Raw genomic sequence first — 19,604 nt, 5'->3', positions numbered from 1 at the left:
ATGGACTTCACTAATATAATTGTGAAAAAAGTGATGATTATTAAGATCAAGTTGGGAGTTGAATATTAAAGAAATTAGAAAAAAATGAAGGAAAGAAGAAGGGAAGCCAGAACAAAATGAAGAAGCTAATGTAAGAAGGGGAGAAGGAGCAATTAGCAAGTAAGCCAGGGAGTGGGGGGGGGGGACAGGAGGAGAAGATACTAGAAGAAGATAAAGAGGAGGAGGATGCATGATGAGCCAACAACATCATCAAGCTTCAAAGATAATTGCTTATATCTCCTCATGATCCCCTCTCTTGCATTTGAAACTATTCTTTTGTTGTTGTTAATCTTCAGTTATTAATTGATCATGATGCCCACTTCATTCTCTGCATCTAAAATTCAGTTTGCAGTGTTTGTAAAATTGTTAAAGGGGAATTCAGCCCTGGTCATAATATGTGTTTACAAGGAAAAAAAATATAAAACAGAATGCCTAAAGTTTGAAAGAAATCAGACAAGCTATAAGAAAGTTATGACTGTTTTAAAATTGAGATCTCTAAGACTATGTAGATTTCAAATTGGCAACTGTGTAAGCAAATTGTGACAAGAGTCAAGGACAACTTTCCCATAGGCCATGTACTTAATTATGAGGGATTTGTGGGTTTTTTTGTGGTACCCACTCCCCTGGAGCAGTAATTGAAATATAGTCTAAGTAGTATATTGTTTTATGTCCTCATGAAAGAAAAATATAATTTGAAGTAAAACATTTGAATAAATGTAATTTTAGTCATTTTATGTATTGGAGTACATGGGAAAGTAGTCCTTGCCTTACATCACTTTGACATAACATTTGTTGCCAATTTGAAATCCCCATATAGGTATAGCGACTATTAATATTCACAACTGTCTTATTTGTCCGATATTGTTCAAACTTTCACCTATCAACTTGTCTGATTTTCCCTTTTCCTCTAAAAGCAAGTTTTTATTTGGGTTGGATTCCCCTTTAATATTCTTTGACTGCTGAATGCATAAATTGTTTTAGATTCTAGACAGCTAGCAGTCGTCTGTTTTGAGGAGTTTATTAAACATTAAAAAAAAAATTCTCCTCATAAACAGATGGCTCGCAATTGTGCAGCTGCCATTAACAATGGAAAATCCCCCAGATGGGGCTCATTGATTTTTGTGTTTATATCATAAAAAATATATTAAATGAATTGGACTAAAATAAACATTATTATTCCCTTTTGGCCTGAAATGCACCAAAACGGGGAAAAAATAAACTTAAAAGAAAAAAAAAAACAGTGACTTTGACTGTCGCGCAACTCCCACTTCCCTGGTTTATCCGAACTTAATACATAAAAATATGGCCTTTGAATCCCTGTACAGATCGAGTAAGAACTTTGGTCTCTGTAATTTGTGGGTGCAGCTGCAGCCAACAGAGTTCCGGAACAACCAATTTAACAGAGACCAAAGCTTTTGGTCTAAAATTGTTAAGGTCCCCCTTGTCTGCGCATGTGCGCATCTGTACAGACTGCCATTGGCATATTATTGTACTAGTTGTGCTTGTCAAGATTCTATTCTAATCAAAGAAGACCCGCAATGACTGCAAATTTACACCTGCAATACATAGACAAATATTCATTAAAAAATCTGACTCAAAATGGAGGAAAATGATTGAATTTAAGCATTTAAAGATAAATTCCAGTTCTGGTAACGATCTCAAAATGACTTTTTACAGAATCTAATATAATGACCACCCGGATTCGGTCACTTCCATCGGGTCTTTTTTCCAGCAATAATAATACACTGTCCCACGTGTGCCTATCTGTGTTGGTGATCTTCAGTGTGAACATTTTTCAGTGTAGATTTCAAGATTTCACAAAGTTCAGTTTATGTTACTGTACCAGATCTAGATCCTCTATGATATACCGACAATTAAGCCTGGTTTTACAGACTTTCTTATGAAATCAGTGTTTACTGCAACTACTGGTATTTCTCGTTGAATTAATGGCCTCAAAATGCAGCCTTATGAAAATTCCTGAATCACGTGTAATGCCTACAACTATTCTTGCTCTTTGTATTTAATGAAACTGAAATTTCAATTAAATATCTTCATTTTTGAACAATTTCTTTTTTGTCATTACAGAATTTTCTTGGATTAAATCATGGTATTTATCTTGAAAGACATAGCATCTAGTCAGTGATTTGGTGGTTTCTTTGACTCTCCACTTATGCCAACGGAAGGTTAGTTTACAATCACTATATGTATGGTTCATGCATTTTTTCTGTTGCCAATTTGAAATGATATCAATGAAGTACATGCACTTTTAATGATTTGTTAATTAAAAAATTAATGAACATTCTTCTGAAATATCTTTTAGGTTATGTTTTAAATTGTTATTTGTACATAATTATTCATCCTTTTAGTTTTATCTTACCAAGCGTTTTGGTTGATAAATCTAACAAAAAATAATAAATAGTAAGATTGGAAGGGAATTACATTCATGAACAATTTTGAACAAGAAGTATATCATCCCAATATTCCTTCACCTTTTTCTAAAAAGAAGGTGTGAAAAAATCTGAAAAGTAAATGTAGAATGTCCCATGCAATTGCTTCCAATGAAAACCACAAGGGCTTGAACAACCTTGCGAAAAAAGTACCAAAATGCAATTCTATTCAAATGACAATAAATTTGAATGTTGTGTTATGGTTTAGTGCCTTTTTAAACAGACAGTTGGGACTCGGACAAGATTTCTGGTATAGTCATTAAAACAAAAGAAAAGGCTTACGACAAATCAGTGATACACATACAGTAAGTCTTGAATTGGAGATGTGCAAGACTCATTTTTCTAATGTACCAGATACTGTGTTGCCATGGTAACAGCATATATCTGTTCCTCACATCAGATCATTGTGATAGGATGGCATATGAGTAATCTTCAAGATTCAGTGATATGAATTACTTTTTTTTTACAGTTCCTCTTTATTCAGCCGGAAGGATGAAGATCAGAGGTGGTAAAGAGCCTAAGTATGGTGTCGGAGAAGATCATCACCCGACAGATGACACAAATCGATTCTTTGCCAAGGGGCGGGACTATGAGAGTCGCTTTGTCAACCATCAATATACAGCCCAGGAGCGGGAGATCTTATCAGCATATGAGAGTCTAGACTACCTCCCACCACACAGTCATGTCTATAAGAATTGGCTCAAGCAACAACCAGCTAGGTACATGTGAATGTGTGCACTAATATTTAAGGCTTGTATTCTGAACTCTGACTTAGAGACCTGAGACCCCTTCCATAAAATTACCATTATGGTAACTTTGCCATATAATGATAACTTGCATGGAATCCTTGATTTTGATTGGCTGTTGATCAGCATTACCATTAGGTAGCAAATTTACCATAATAGTAACTTTTATGCAACAAGGCCAATATCAGAAGCCTAGACAACTATATATTACTGGAAAGCTGTGAAGAATCTGAATACGAAAATGCAATTTTCATGCATTTTCAATGCCTTAATACCAGCTAGGTATTTTGCTTTATAATTATAACTCTAAATCTTTATTCTTGATAATGGGCTTCATTGCACTTCTCACCGACTTGAGAGTGGCCTGCCCTTTGAATATAAAAATCTAGGGCCTGCTGTTTTTTTTACTATGCTACTACTTATCCATGTTTGCTTTTTTTCCCCCGCATCATCAGACTTGATTGGGATCGATGGGTGATGATGGGTCTGATGGGGTGCTTTATAAACTCTCTAATTCTTTATTCTTGATAATGGGCTTCATTGCACTTCTCACTGACTTGAAAGTGGCCTGCCCTGTGAATGTAAGAATCTAGGGCCTGCTGTTTTTTGTTGTTGCAATTTTACTACTTATCCATGTTTCCTTTTTCTTCTCCGCATCATCAGACTTGATTGGGATCGATGGGTGATGATGGGTCTGATCGGGTTCACCACGGGCATTGTAGGATTCCTCCTTCATCAGATGATAGATCTTATATCAGACTTCAAATGGGACAGGACAGAAAAATATTTACAGGTACCTGACCAGATTGAGCCACATAATGGAAACAGAAAATCGTCATTGACACAACAAACGAACATGTTTTTATTCAAATTGAACATGTCAATTTACATCTGATTACAACCTGTTAATTCTTCTGACACATTGCAATTAAAATTATGTGTCGATTCAGCATGTTTATGACAATTTCATGCTTCCATACTCCATAATTACAAGCTTCAGTTGATCACAGTATTGATATTTTACAATTAATTGCATTGATTGGTAGGTACAGTTAATAGTACGTATCTATCAACTGCATTGTGTGGGGGACATTGTGGTCTCATCGTTATGACTCTCGTCTTTCAATCTGAGGGACGTGGGTTCAAATCCAAACCATGGCGTGTTTTCTTTCAACAAGAAATGTACTGCCATTGTGCCACGACGCAGGTGAGGTGAATGAATACTTGGTAGGAATTTATTCTTTGAAACGCAATGCATGTAACTGCTACTTTGCTAAAACTAGGGTAATTATGCTGCATTACTGTAGAGTGCTTAGAGAGTTCTGATAAAGTAAGTGTTGAGTGAATAGATTATGAATGAGCAAGTATAATTATCATTGTGTTACTGTATGTTTCATCAAACACTGTCCTCACAGAGTTGATATCCTCAATACTGGAGTGGTAGTCTCAATGACATTCTCAAAACATGCTCCAATTCTATGATACAGTATGCACATCAATTATATCTTTCAAATAATTGATACTTGACTTAGAAGCCTTTCAAAATTTTGTAATAAATCAAATATTGTGCTTTTCTTTCAGGAGAGAAGTATGGGAATAGCTTGGCTCTTCTTAACTGGAGTCAGTTTGGCTATTGTCTTGGCTGGCACTAGTATTGTTGTGGTAAGTACTGTAACAGTAGATGAATGTATGATGCAGTGATTTAATTGTAACTCTATCTTGATTAAAAGTTCTTTAAATAAAGCAACTTCTAGAAATGATATATTCATAGTAAATGTTGTCTACAGTTACTTTGTATGCCAAGAGAATGTGCATACATTGTGTGAAGGCAATATTCAATTATTACAGGCATGATAATATAGACATAGCTCCAACCTACATCTCTGTTGGTGCACCCACACTAAAATTACCTGGGAATCCCTATGATTTACACTGATGAATTAAAAATGACATGATCAAACAAGGATTAATTTATTGATAAGAAACCTGCATTGAGAAACCATATCGTAATTTGCTTTTGTTTGAATTGGTTGAGAGTTTATTTTATCTGATGACAGGAACGCATTTTATTTAGTGCAATTAGGCAACCAAAAGACCATGGTGCTAGGACCTTTCCCTGTGGAACCCACATGCAGCCCTCTTTAATCATTCTGACTTTGGAGAAAAGAATCTGAATTTCACCATTCAGAACTCTTATACAGATATGTTTATTCTATTTTTGATAGTTTTACTGTGCATTCAAACTTTAAGTGCTATATTTTGTTTTACTATTTTTGAGCAATATAATTTCTTTTTTTTATAATCAGATAGGTTGGAAGATTGATCTGCATGTTCTCATGATTATGAATTTAGCTATCGCTTATCCATTAATTGATCTCTTATTAAACATGCCGAAAAAATTGTAGCTCTTTGGAATATATATGTCTTATTTGGTTCTAATTGGAATCACGAGCATATTTATAAGACCCTATTTTCTATTTGACAGTACTTGCGACCTTCTGCTGCTGGTTCTGGGATGCCTGAACTGATTGGGTTCTTGAATGGGACCAAGGTACGTCACATCTTCAATGTAAAGACCCTGGTTGTGAAGTTCTTCTCTTGTATCTGTGCCGTTAGCAGCGGACTACCAGTAGGACCAGAAGGTCCTATGATCCATATGGGGTAAGTTGTCCATGTTGTGCTATCAGTTGTGTGTTGCATTGGTGCAAGAAAGCCCTATAAAGCAACAAGACATTCATACCCTGCGCTTTGTGTATTGTAGAATTCTTATGATCAAAACCATACCAGATCTCAATATATTATGACATGATTGGAGTATTGTGTACCAGATATAGGGTCATTCCATCTGGATTCACCCAGTGGTTGCACCCGACCGTCTCAGAATTCGTTGTAATTTGGTACACATAAAATTCCCCATGGCCCAAGCACAAAACAAAAAAAATGAGTCCAATTGGTCGGTCGGTTCTCGCGCTGCGGCCCGCCCTTTTCTCCTTGTTTTGACAAAAATGGGCGTGACCTTCAACTTTCAATGGCCAATGCGTTGTAACCTGTTGACCAATTTTCACAAAACTGGTACCATTTGATAGGAAATTCAGAGAGGAATCCATAGCATGCATCAAATAATGCATTGGAGCAATTTATTAGGTCATGATCTTTGACCTTAACTTTGACCTTGAGTTTGACCCCCGGACAAATAGATTTTTAACTTGATTTTCGTGTATGTTAATTATTGGTATGATGTTGACGAAATATGTTAAAATCAATGATGATATTTTATTTCTTCTCCTTTTAAAACTCTTCCAAAGATACCGTGAAATTTCACTCTAGTCCCACATACTGATATTCATGTTAGTAAAGTGTTTACTAGTTACATCATTTCTTCCAATCTTAAGTTACAGTATGCAAACACATGAAAAGAAATTAAGCTTAATCAGTTCACAAATGAAACATTAAACATTTGTGCTCATGAATAAGTATCTGTTTAGGCATTTTGATGTTCAGCAATATATATTTATTTTGATGTTCGGCAATATATATCATATATATATATATATATTCATGTTTTAGTAAAGTCTTCACTTTTATCATCGAAATATATATATATCTATGTGATATATATTGCTGAACATCAAAATGCCTGAACAGATACCTATTCATGAGCATAAATGTTTAATGTTTTATTTGTGAACTGATTAAGCTTAATAAAAAACCGACGGACCAATTGGACTTATTTTTTTGTTTTGTGCTTGGGCCATGGTGAATTTTATGTATACCAAACTACAACAAATTCTGAGAGGGTCGGGTGCAAAACTGCACATTCATTGGGTGAATTGGCATGGAATGACCCTATATTAGTATTGAAGTATTTTAGTATTAGTTATTGGCACTGTGACACTCATCCAAACTTTCTCATTCTTTCTTTTCTTGTGTGCCTCGGAATAGAATAGATGGCACTATATAAATGCCTATTATTATTAAATATATATTGGTGTAGTTATTTAGTGACACTTCATATAAAAAAAGGATTCCACCGAGACACTCATGCACTTTTTATAGAAAGACAATCTAGTCTCTACTCTCATCACAAATGTTTATTTCTACATGGTAGGTTGCAAAAGACAATTGTAGTATATTTAGGCAATTTAAGCTTGATTATAACCCTTTCTGGAATACTCCCTAGGGTGTGGAGAAAGTACTTACCGTATTTGCCGGCGTATAGGCAAATATATATATTTTCCCGCTCAGGAAGAGATCGAGGGAACTATAACAAGGTATGTTATTTGAAATTGCTTTGTGCATGAATTGATAATTTGTGTTATAAACTAAATGCGCATAAACAAGTGGCAATGATGTACGTACCAGTTACAGGGTGGCAGGAGTAAATTTTAATAAAAATGGGTACACTTAAGCATTATGTAATACACCAGTCAGAAATAAATTAGTGCACAATAGGATCTACAGGGCATCAGTTCCACTAAACAAAAGGGGATTAGTGCGTTACGTAATGCGCCAATCGAACACCAATTAGAGGACAATAGCAGAGCCAATCACTCTTAAAAGAACTAAAAAGAGATTAGTGCCTATGTGACCCTCGTTACAGATCACGGAGTGAGTTTATGCCTATAAAATGGTTGTGAAATCAAGGCCTGTCATCATTCATACCATCAGTTCCAGTGATTACAACAGCTCCGTTATCAACTCGATCATCTGTTGCAGTGCAATCACCAAGCTCGACATCTTCGCCATCCATTCCAGATTCCAGCTACTCCTGCTCAGCATCTCTTACTACCCTCGATCATCATGAGAAGTTCGTACACCGCTTCATTCAAACTCGCTGTCTGCACGTATGCAGAGGAGTTTGGCAACAGGGCTGCAGGCAGGAAATACGACGTCGATGAGAAGAACGTTCGTCGATGGCGCAACAGCAAGGAGACGTTGAAGGCCATGCCGAGTAAGAAGAGGGCGATGAGGAGCGGCAAATCAAGGTGGCCAGAGGTAGAGGAGACCGTCTTCAGCTGGGTGCAGGAGAAGAGGGCAGAGGGTCATGCTGTGTCCACATTGGCTCTGTGCTTGAAGGCTAGGAAGATTGCCAACGAGCAAGGAGTTCATGACTTCATGGCTGGGACCTCATGGGCCTACCGGTTCATGAAGCGGCACGATCTGTCCATCCGACGAAGGACCCACATCGACTATCCCCTCGATAGGATGGGCAACGCAGACCAGACGCCCCTGACGTTTGATGTGCCCAGCAGCTCCACCATCGCGACGAAAGGGGTGAAGACCGAGGATTTGGCCTACCCAGACATGGATGATGAGCAGCTCCGGCAATTGTTTGAGGAAAGCTCAGACGAGGAAGATTTTTATGGCTTTTAGCCTGGTAAACAAACAGTCTTTTTCAAGACCACAAACCTCCAAGAAAGAATCAGTGTTCATCTTTATTTCTCTTTGTCTTTACCTCTCTCTGTCTTTATTTCTCTCATATGACATCGCCGACTTCAGTAAAAAAACATTGAAACACCGCCCGTGCTTGTGTATTTATTCAACTCTATTTGTAAGAAAAGAAGACATTAATTGAAAGAAATAAGATACATCCGCCGCACTTGTTTACCTTCGCAGCGCTTGTTTACCTCGGCCGCTTCTTCACGCCGATGGTGGATTATTTTCCTTGCGTCGCCTCCGGGAAAGATGAAATAGTAAGTTAGAAGAATTAAAGCATGTGTGTTTATTATTTCCCATTCTGCGGCGATTGTTGAACAATTTTCCAACCAAGTTTTTTGTCTGACTTTGCCAGGAATTCTGTCATGCCTTTACGCCGGCAAATACGGTACATTGTGTATGGCCAAGCCAGAATTAATAAAAAAATTGTGTCATAGTATATTATTGTCTGTAAAATAATTAGAGATTTCTTGATGGATTCAGTGCCATATAAAAAAAACCCTTCAATATTATCAAAATTACAGTGATGTATTCATTTTGGTACATGTCATTACCACTCTGTGGACATGCTTTTTAAAACAATTTTGTTTCTCCATATGTGTTATGTGCAGATCCCTGATTGGTGCAGGAGTGAGTCAGTTCAAATCAGAGACTATGAAATTTGCCTTGCCATTATTTGAAAGATTTAGAAACCCAGAAGATAGGTAAGTAAGTCAGTATAACCTTTTAACTATTAGTATAGTCTTTCAACTTTGAACTACTATATGTTGAAATAGTCTGGTTTCATATCTTTTCTTCAGCATTTCTTATCATTGATGTATTTCTACTTGTAGTCACATACCCCAATTCTATTAATGTTAAGCCTTAATTATAATCAGGCATTTATTCTGTAAATTATGCATGCAATGTTGGAATTGAATCTGTCTTTAAATATTGAAAATCATTAGCTTGTACTATAGTGTATTAAGCTAGTTTGTGAATTGACCAAGGAGAATTTCTATAAATGCAAATATTCTTTGTTGACATTGACAAGATAATGGAATCAGAAATGAGTTTTCAAATAGTCATTAGAAATGATTTAAGTGGTTTGGGTAGTACTTCTACTAGTGATATTTTCTTTTAGCAAGAAATTCATCCATATTATGCTGCTATCAACCCAGGTGAGATGAATGGGGATCTAGCAGGAATTTAGTCCTTTAAATGATATGGCTTTATTGTAGTGCACTAAGAGACTTCTGATGAACTAAGTATCGGGTGTTATGCAAGCAATGACGATTATGATAAATTTTGTTCTTCAAGAATGTAAAAAATTCTGTTAGTAAGTGATTTCATTTCCTTGTTTTGTGTAGACGAAATTTCATATCAGCTGGAGCAGCAGCTGGGGTAGCATCGGCCTTTGGAGCTCCTGTGGGGGGACTCTTGTTTGCTATGGAAGAGGTCTCATCGTTTTGGAGTATGAAATTATCTTGGCAGGTAGGATATACCCAATCTCCATGTAGAGCTGTGCCCCATATTACAGAGAGTTGTAATTAATCCAATCAATTGTGAAAATTCAGTTCAATGTAAGTGTGGAAATCTATAAATGTCATAATTCTCTTTTGGTGGGAATGTAGCAATGTCCTTTTTGAAATGATGATCAGGAGCACACAGATTTGTCGACAACTTGATGCATGAATGAGTATTGAATAACAATGCTAAAATCACACAAACGAAACTGCCTCCAAATTGACTGATAGTCATCTGTCATTTGGAATAACATATAGATTTTGTCTTTTTGGAGTCAGTTCGTGTGTGTGACTGTAGAGTTGGCAAACACTTTGAGCTGATACGTGTACTCATGATCCTTATGGTGTTGCTGACTTTCCGTTATGATTGATCTGATCGGTCGCTACTCTTTGCAAGACAGGGTCCGAGATGTATTTTGAAATGAAAATACAAAAATTGGAAACTAGTAGTGAGTACAATATTAATGATTAGACAATTGATCAAAAAATGGGTTCAATGGTGAAAGAATAATAAGGATGAAAATGGTAGTTTTGAAATCAAGAAAAGTTGTGACACTTTAGGATGCCTTGTTTGATGATTGCAGGTGTTTTTCTGTTGCATGGTATCAACAGTAACAACCGACCTCTTCAACTCGGCTTTCTCAGCGTTCAGATACCAAGGAAACTTTGGGCTTTTCAAGGCAGAGAAATACATCATGTTTCAGGTGAGTTCTCTACTGAACCTTAAAAAGTGCAGTAAGATTCAAGACAAGAAATTGAATCAAGGAAACAGGATACTATGTCTCATCAGCTTGTCTTTGTCAGGACAAGACTGCTGAAATGCCATCTCTTGAACTTCATCAAGTCAACTTGATGTGGTTGAAGAGACAAGAAGATAAAATCATGTATGTTGTATTGCTTTCTTGATGAGGACGAGAAGGTGAGATGCAGCATCTTGTAAAGTCACCTTGATGAAGGCTAGAAGACCCCCTCAAAAAAAAAAACATTTCTGTATCTGGTCTAGTGGACAAGGTGGGGACAACAGTCTTGATCTTGAAATTAAGTTTTAGTACTTGAGGAAGAAGTACCATATTGTAGAATTTGCCCCTTTTCTAATGGAACGCACTCCCCTACATCTTTTAGATAATGTATGTCCGACAACTACTCTGATAAAGCCAGTCTAATGATGCTGCATTAATATGATTATAGGACTCTTGATTTAATTGTGCATTGTATTCCACATACTGGAATCTATAATAAATAATAGATTTGCCTATTGTTGTGTTTTGATTTTTACTCATCTATCTAGAACACAGCTTTGATCTTCAAAGTTACAATGAAAGTTGTAGTTTTCTGGAGTATGGTAAAATGAAATTGTATTGAACTATGTATTACATAAAAAAATAATATTTTCATTAATATTCCATTACCCACAATGCATTATCAGGTCAGAGAAGGCATCGATGTCAACATCATCATGTTTATCCCAACGGTCATCATCGGAATCATCGGCGGTGTCCTGGGAAGCCTGTTTGTCTTCAGTAACCTCAAGCTTGCTAGACTCAGACGACGCATGATCGCATTGACAAGGTTACCATGGCAACAGAAACTGATGAGGCTGTTGGAACCCTGCATTATTATAGTAAATTCCAAGATTGTATATATTTGTATAGCTATTAGTGAAAATGTTGAAAAATTTAACTTCATTCTGACATCAGAAATATCATACAAAAAGCATTACAAAGTGTTTTTTTTGTAATTAGATAATGTATTTTGCCAACGTAATTGTTTAGTTATTTCCTTCCTTTGTATAAAGCTAATATTTAGGTAGTTATAATGTCTGATATGCAATGCCGTCACTACAATGCATAGAGTGATATACGTTTTGAGCAAATAGCTAGTTACATTAGGAATGAATTAAGAACTGCAATGAAAATGGTGAATGTCTTCTCGCTGTTGAATCAGCAAGCTGATTAATTTGTCAGTTTAAAGCAGATACAAACCAGCAGTCTCAATAGCACCACATCAAGTCCTAAACTACTCAAATCTGGCCCAGTTCCTAACCCATAATGCAATATTCTGAGTATCCTTGTACCATTGAACCACTTGTGAGATAATCATACTAATTAATTACTTGATGCATTCATCCACAATAATTAAGGTACCAAGTACACAAAAAGCAAGTATGCTTACTCTAAAAGCAAAACCATTTGTTTCTATATACAAATAAAATTTTGGGTTAATTTATTCTCTGTATTGTCTAAAAGAAGTAAATGTCAAGACCAGCTATTCATAACACTCAGTCAATGACAGACCACTCACTGTGCTTGTTTGTTCGGCCCTCTAGGAGGTGGGCGTTGCTCATTGCCTTAGTGTTTCCTTTTGTAAACTTGAATATTCTAACAATGTTACTTTGAATGATATGATTTCAGATTTTAGTGGCCACAGGCACCGTTTTTCTACCAGCAGCCTTCAAGTGTTCACCCTACACATGCTATTATGAAGGAGAAAACAAACCGTAAGTCAGTTATCTTTGCTGGAGAAGTTAGAAAGAAAAAAAATATAGATATAAATAAGCTAGTGTTCTCAGATGCATCAAAGAGAAATCCCAAGAAATTATCAATCATTTTGTAGGTCTGACCACCATTTTTCTCCATATTTATTTCATTTCACAAACTCATAATTTAAAGCAATTACAACTTTCACATATACTAAAACGCAGAGAAAATTCATTCATGAAGGTCATCTTGGGGTCTTTAAATGTGAAAAGAGAGTGACTTTGATATCATTGTATTTATATACATTTATTCATTGAAGTACACTATTAAACATATTTTGTACTGGTATAAGAACTGATTGATGCATTACTCAACTCATTGTCAATAACAGTAATTTTAATGCTTGCTTCATGTGATTTGATGGGTTTTTGTTTCTTACATTTCCAGACCAACTGGGTATAGTCCTAGATGTTTAGATGAACAGGCTTCTACAGGGAAATCAGTCAGCATGTATACGTGTGAGCCAGGCATGGTTCAATACAACACCAATGGCACCTTATCATTCAGTAACAAGACTTTCAATCAAGGTACATGTAGATCCATTAGAAGATGGGCAAGGGTTGCTGGCCTCTTAGGATAAGATTTATATTGGGTAGCATCATCATTTGATCTTCTTTTCATTGTAACTTTCAATCAAGGTAGATAGATGGGATAGTAGATGGGAGGCAACCGGGGAGGGGGTCGAGCGACACTCACTTACATGCATGTACCACATATTGGGTAACTTTGGAACCACACATCCGGGCGGCAAAAATATAGCATGGCCTTGATAGTTGCAAAAGACTTGAAAAAATAAATGTCAAGAAATTATTTTCGCACCTTATACTTATCGCGGGGGGGGGGGGGTGGTTGGTTCCCCAGTCTAGTTAGGGTTAACTTTTTCAGTTGCCACCCTGTTTGTGACTTTGATTAATCAATTTGATAAAAAGGATAATCAAAGCCATAGTCATCTCCTCTTCTTCATCATGATTTTCTTTAATAGTTGCTACCCTGTTGTTTGTGACCGGTGAAGAAGCCATCCATCACCTCTTCTCTCGTGACACCCACTGGGAGTTCACCTACGGTGCTCTTCTCACTGTCCTTGCATTCTACTTCATCATGGCTTGCTGGTCGTGTGGACCTTCCATCTCGGCTGGTCTGGTAGTTCCCATGCTGTAAGTCAAAACTTAACCAAACATTTGGCAATTTTAATGAATTCGTTTGTACATTCGTGGATATGGTTAATTAATTTGTGTTACCCACTGTACTAAATTTGGACCTTATGTACAGAATGTGGTTATTAATTTTGATGTAAAAAAAATAGACATGACAGATTTCAATGCCATGGCAGGGTCATTTGGCTGCGTTAATGAGCTATACCTTGATAATTATGTGCGATATGTTGCCCCCTGATCGAAGATAGAATTGTATCTCTCTATTTTTTGCCCTTGAATTTACCATTACTAGTTGAGTGCAATGTATTCATTTGTTAGTATGCAATGTTTTATTCATGTAACAATATAGTGAAGTAACTGATAGTAGTGGTTGTACTTGTAATACATAAAGTGATTAGAAATGTACACGATTGTTTTTTTATAGTGATTCCTCAATGAGGAATATCTTGTGAAAGAAGTCAGATGATAGAAATGTGTTGGACCTTTATTACCAGCATTTCTTGTGCTTTTTCACTAAAGTCTGATGTCAGCAAAATATAACCCATTCGCCTTGATGATCCATGGGCCTGTAACACAATGCTTAACAATGATCATAGAACATTATTTCATGATTGATTGCATTGACTATGATGTACAATTAGGTTTAAGAATAATCGCTAAAAAACCTTTGTGTAACAGGACCCATGTGTGTGTTTCTTGAAAATGATTGCTAGATGTAATTCACACCACATCTCAGATTAAATCCTAATAACGTTCATTTACCCTGAAATCTCTCCCAGGTATATAGGTGGTCTGTATGGCCGGCTGATTGGACTGACGATGGTGTCAATGTTTGGCGTCCAGACCGGTGAATACTGGGCGTGGATGGATCCAGGAGCGTTTGCTCTGATTGGTGCTGCATCCTTCTTTGGGGGCGTGTCTAGGTTGACCATGTCTCTCACTGTCATTATGGTAAGATGACACTGCAGACTGCAGATATATGTAGCACATTTCACATAACATATGTTTCACAATCTTTCATTATATTGTTCTATTATCTTTTTTGTTTGATAAACTGATGAAAATAAACGATATTAAAAAACTTTTTAAAACCAAATGAGGAGGAAATATAAAATGGCACAAAGGGTCAGCTCATTGGGATAGACTATTGTGTCATCAAAATAAAAGAGTACATGAAGAATCTAAAATGAAAATCTACCTCCGACAGATGGAGATCACCAACGACATCCAGTTCTTGCTACCGATCATGGTTGAAGTGTTTTGGAGACTGCCTTACTCATCCACTTTACCATGCCCTTCTAGAAGTCAAATATAACGGTTCATTTTCTCTCTCTTTTATCTCCAATAGATGGAGATCACCAACGACATCCAATTCTTGCTACCAATCATGGTAGCCATCATGGTAGCCAAGTGGGTCGGAGACTACCTGACCCATCCCCTATACCATGCCCTTCTAGAGGTCAAGTGTATCCCTTTCCTGGACGAGGAACCAGTCATCATGCATCAAGGAAAAAAGTAAGACTGCAATTGATCTTAATCTCATTTAAGATTGTAAATAGATGATGAAATTAATGTGAATATACTACACATAGATTATGACAGGCCTGGGTCATATTCCATTAAGAATTACAACTCTGGTAACTTTAACATTATGGCAAGTACCATGGTAACAGGGCTGAGCAGCCAATCACAGTCAAGGTTTTCATGGGAGTTACATTCACTGACAAAGCTACTACAGTTATAAGGTTTTATGAAACAGGCCCCTGTGCATTTTGAACAAGGGATGGAATATTGACCAATAGTGATATCATGAGCCAAACTGATATTGAAGGCTCTGTTGTATCGATCTGTGCAAGCCATGTGGGTGAGTTGTAGGTGATTGCCCGCGACTCGCCCGCAAAAATGTTTTGAGCATGTTCAAAACTTTTCTGCGTGTAAATCAAACTTGCATGAACTTGCGAGATACTGTCAGTGTGGTTAACCTGTGTGTAGCAAAAATAGTCACATGCAAGGCTTGCACAGATTGATTTGACAGAGCCTTAATATTCTTCCAGGATATGTACATGTTAACCAGCATTCTGAACAGTTTATTGAAACCGTCAGTGATGCTTCAGTGACACAAATGGTCACTTTCCTTTATCACCTCGGGAACCATAGTTTAAACCACCTCCTCTGTTGGTGGTACATATTTGTTCATTAAAGAAAATGTGGAACCATCTTTGTGCAGAACTTGTCAGCAATTATCATCTGACATAATTAAATTTGTGACTGATCGATCAATTAACATCACTACTAGTATATTATTTCCATATGGTTAAAATAGCAACCTCTGATTCCTTCTTGTTGATTAGTCAATTACCCAATACGTGTTATATCTCTTTTTCTAAGTGTAAACTTGGAATTATATCAAGCTAAACACGCAATGACATCACCAGTGCGAACGCTTCATCCCAGAGTGTCAGTTGAGGAGGTTGCCAAGCTACTAATAGAGACGGGACATGGAGGGTATCCCGTTATCAAGGGAGGGGATGATCCCAGCAACAAAAATCAGTTCCGGGGTATCATCACCAGGTAAGATTGTCAAAGGGATCGAATGACTTTTTTGGAAAACAGAAAGATTTGCTTCAGACAGAATTGTTTCATGTCTTTTTTGTGTGTAATCAAGAATGAAAGCAGTAATGGTTTGCATTACACCATGTGGTGAGTCCAAGGTGGAATAAGAAAATTAGGAAAGGCGAGAATGTAGAGGGTTTGAAGGATTTCTGAGGTGAATGAAGTCGTAAAAGAATCGTAAACCAGAAAAGATGAAAAGGCGTGATGAGTTAGAGAGATGAGAGGTTGACTGCAGTCATCAGGTATGCCAATTAATAGGCCTCATATTAAGTGTTATGGTGCCCCTTGACCTTTGCCAGAGGCTCTTATGTGGGAACCTTGGATACCATGTCATGACTCCTTGCTCGATACACATGTTGGATAGTGGCACAGTACAGATTTTCAATAACCAATATGGCACTTTAGCAAAGCTTATTATTAACCTTAATGTATGTGCACAACATACTAGTATGTGATAGTTTCTGAGTTTATGTTTATGCAAGTATACTTATACTTACAATTTGATAATTGATTCTTGATTTCTACTGTTTACCTATGTTAAGTGTTTATTAATACTATTCATTTATTTGTGCATATGACAGACATATCTTGCAGATACTTTTATTATCTATGTATTTAATAATTGCATTTACATGTTTGTTTAAAACAATTTTATGTCTGATTTTTTTAGTTTTATCTTTTACCTATGTTCTGTGTGAATTACTTCTATAATTAATGTTCTTGATGGTTTGCTAATTTTACCTACTGTTTATGTTTGTTCGTTTTTTTATCTTTATATATTTTCTACTTGAAATACGTCAATATGAAGTGTTATTAATTTGTTGGACCCCACAGATGACCAGCATGACTGTGCCAGTCAAATTGAATGTGGGCAATCTACTATATTTCATTGTGTATATGCTTTTTAATATGGAAATAAATACTAATGTTGCGACTAAATGATTTAAAATTTATTGACTCTTTTGTTTCTAAATAAAGAATTGAGCTTCAGATTATGTTGCTGAATGAAGATCTTTTTCAAGGACCAAATGATACCCTTGACCAAGATAACCCTGAAGTGAATCCATTAGATTACCAAAAGGTAAGAAGTATATATATTTTTACATCTTTAATCATCTTCTCCTTTCATATTCAATCCAGTCAAATGCAATCCAGCTTGAATGCATCCTTATTTTATATGCTCAAATATGAATGATTCTGAAGACAGATGTTTGTATGAGGATATCATGATATGAATTAAAGATTTCTATTCTAATTCAGTATAAAATTATGATCTGTTTTAAAGTCATATTCAAAAATAAAATTGAAATGCTCTCAAAGGCCTGTATTAAAAGTCAATCAAATATACATTGTTTTAGTGAGCCATTACAAATTATCAGCAACAAAAAATGACTGATATCATTTTTGTCAGGCATTATTTCTCTTGCATATGAATGATATTTTTTCTTCTGAGTTTCTTTTTTCTGTGTAATAGGCCCAGAAAACACCTAATTTAATGGAGTCATTTTTTTCCCTAGTACTTTTTTAACTACAATGTACCGTGGTATTGATATATTAACCTTTGACCTTTATATATGCCCTTTGACCCCAGCTACGATTAGATCATCTGAAGGATAAAAGGTCAGCTTACAGCTTATATCAATCATATGTGGAGGATGAGAGATATCAACACATGTTCATCAATTTGGTGAGATTATTATTTTGGCAGTTTTACAATCATATGTGAATTCCATGAATGCTTTACACTTTGACTAGAATGTAAAAAAGTTAAAGAAAAATATACTTTTCTCAAAACAGTTTAAATAGTTCATTTAGAAACTTTCTATTGTGATCATTGTGAATATTTCTATTTAAATTATCATTAGCACATTCTTAATTACTGCAAGTGTATTTTTTTCAGTAATAAGGAAAAATGGTATAATAATATACTGTAAAATATACATGTAGGTCACTCACTCTGAGTTTTCTGCAGTGAACACAAATAGTGACTGAAATCTTGGGTTTAAAGAAACTCCAAACATTGCACTCTGAGCATATGATTTAAAGTCCAAGTCAAAGAGATGGGTATATGGATAGCATTATATCTTCTAAAAGCTCTGACCCCCCCCCCAAAAAAAAGGTGTTTTAAATGATTACAAACATAGCTTTGCAGAGAATATCATCGTGGAAAAGAAAGATTGAAATAACTGTTACAAGGAATGGCAATTGGGAAATTGTTCTCAAATATTAATTGGGATATTAACTATTCAAAAACAGTTCCCTAAGATATAACAAAATAGTATTTTGGGGGTTGATATTTTCAAATGGAAGCTTTACATTCTTACCATATTAAATTAACAAGATAAGCCATATTTTGATTTGAATATTTACATAGTACAAACTCTAAATATGTTTAGATTATTCAAACTTCTTCCGCAAGTCTTAAGCATTCCATTTACTGATAATTGTAATATGTTAACGCTATCTCCCCAGACACCTTATGTGAACCAATCAGCTTCATGCATCCCAGAATACTTCTCCCTCCATCGGACCTACATCATATTCCGTACCCTCGGTCTCAGACATCTCACCGTGGTCGACGCCCAGAATCAGGTCATGGGCATCATCACAAGAAAGGATCTCATGGGCTTCAGGATGGAGGAGAAGCTTGATGCAGTGCTTCATCCGTCGTCGGCGATGCTCAACAACGGCCTGTCCTCGCAGGAGAACTCCAATGTAGAGCTTTCAGATGTAAGTCATATCTAATTTAGGGTAGATGTGACCAAAGGGAAATTTATTAACATGAGCTGGGACCTGTGATATAAAAAAATCACGGGTTTAGATATGTGACATCACCCATTTCAAGTGAGGGGATGATACAGAAGATAACCCCCCCCCCCTTGAACCAAATGTTTGGTGCTGGAATCTACACCAGTGATAGGTAGGTTAGGGTAGATTTCACCAATAAGACATTTAGTCACGATTTAGGCTAAATTTAGTACAACAAAATCATCAATGTTGCATTGCACAAAGTTCTAAATTGGTTGTAAAGTTAGTTCAGTAGTGCAGCAATACAATATGTGATGTAGTCAGTTAACTGCTAGTGACCCATAGTGTCAAGTTCCTTGTGTATGATTCATTAAAACAG

General features: G+C 36.2%; 1 protein-coding gene across 1 annotated transcript in view; it reads left to right on the top strand.

Annotated features, from left to right (window-relative positions):
- Positions 1-19,604, top strand: part of LOC121409411 (chloride channel protein C-like) — a 38,756-nt gene that overhangs the window by 1,574 nt on the left and 17,578 nt on the right. Inside the window, exons 2-19 of the mRNA XM_041601349.1 lie at positions 2,125-2,222; positions 2,956-3,205; positions 3,896-4,025; positions 4,814-4,894; positions 5,718-5,893; positions 9,280-9,372; positions 10,018-10,141; positions 10,758-10,877; positions 11,600-11,794; positions 12,585-12,670; positions 13,098-13,237; positions 13,687-13,864; positions 14,644-14,815; positions 15,213-15,379; positions 16,253-16,435; positions 17,456-17,558; positions 18,069-18,164; positions 18,950-19,207. Coding sequence (XP_041457283.1) covers positions 2,210-2,222; positions 2,956-3,205; positions 3,896-4,025; positions 4,814-4,894; positions 5,718-5,893; positions 9,280-9,372; positions 10,018-10,141; positions 10,758-10,877; positions 11,600-11,794; positions 12,585-12,670; positions 13,098-13,237; positions 13,687-13,864; positions 14,644-14,815; positions 15,213-15,379; positions 16,253-16,435; positions 17,456-17,558; positions 18,069-18,164; positions 18,950-19,207 — 2,565 coding nt within the window. The 5' untranslated portion in view covers positions 2,125-2,209. The remainder of the gene's footprint in view (positions 1-2,124; positions 2,223-2,955; positions 3,206-3,895; positions 4,026-4,813; positions 4,895-5,717; positions 5,894-9,279; positions 9,373-10,017; positions 10,142-10,757; positions 10,878-11,599; positions 11,795-12,584; positions 12,671-13,097; positions 13,238-13,686; positions 13,865-14,643; positions 14,816-15,212; positions 15,380-16,252; positions 16,436-17,455; positions 17,559-18,068; positions 18,165-18,949; positions 19,208-19,604) is intronic.

Source organism: Lytechinus variegatus, chromosome 2 (genome assembly GCF_018143015.1).
Source record: "Lytechinus variegatus isolate NC3 chromosome 2, Lvar_3.0, whole genome shotgun sequence".
Taxonomy (NCBI): domain Eukaryota; kingdom Metazoa; phylum Echinodermata; class Echinoidea; order Temnopleuroida; family Toxopneustidae; genus Lytechinus; species Lytechinus variegatus.
Note: the sequence above shows the minus strand (reverse complement) of the source record. Positions and strands in the feature narration are given on the sequence as shown.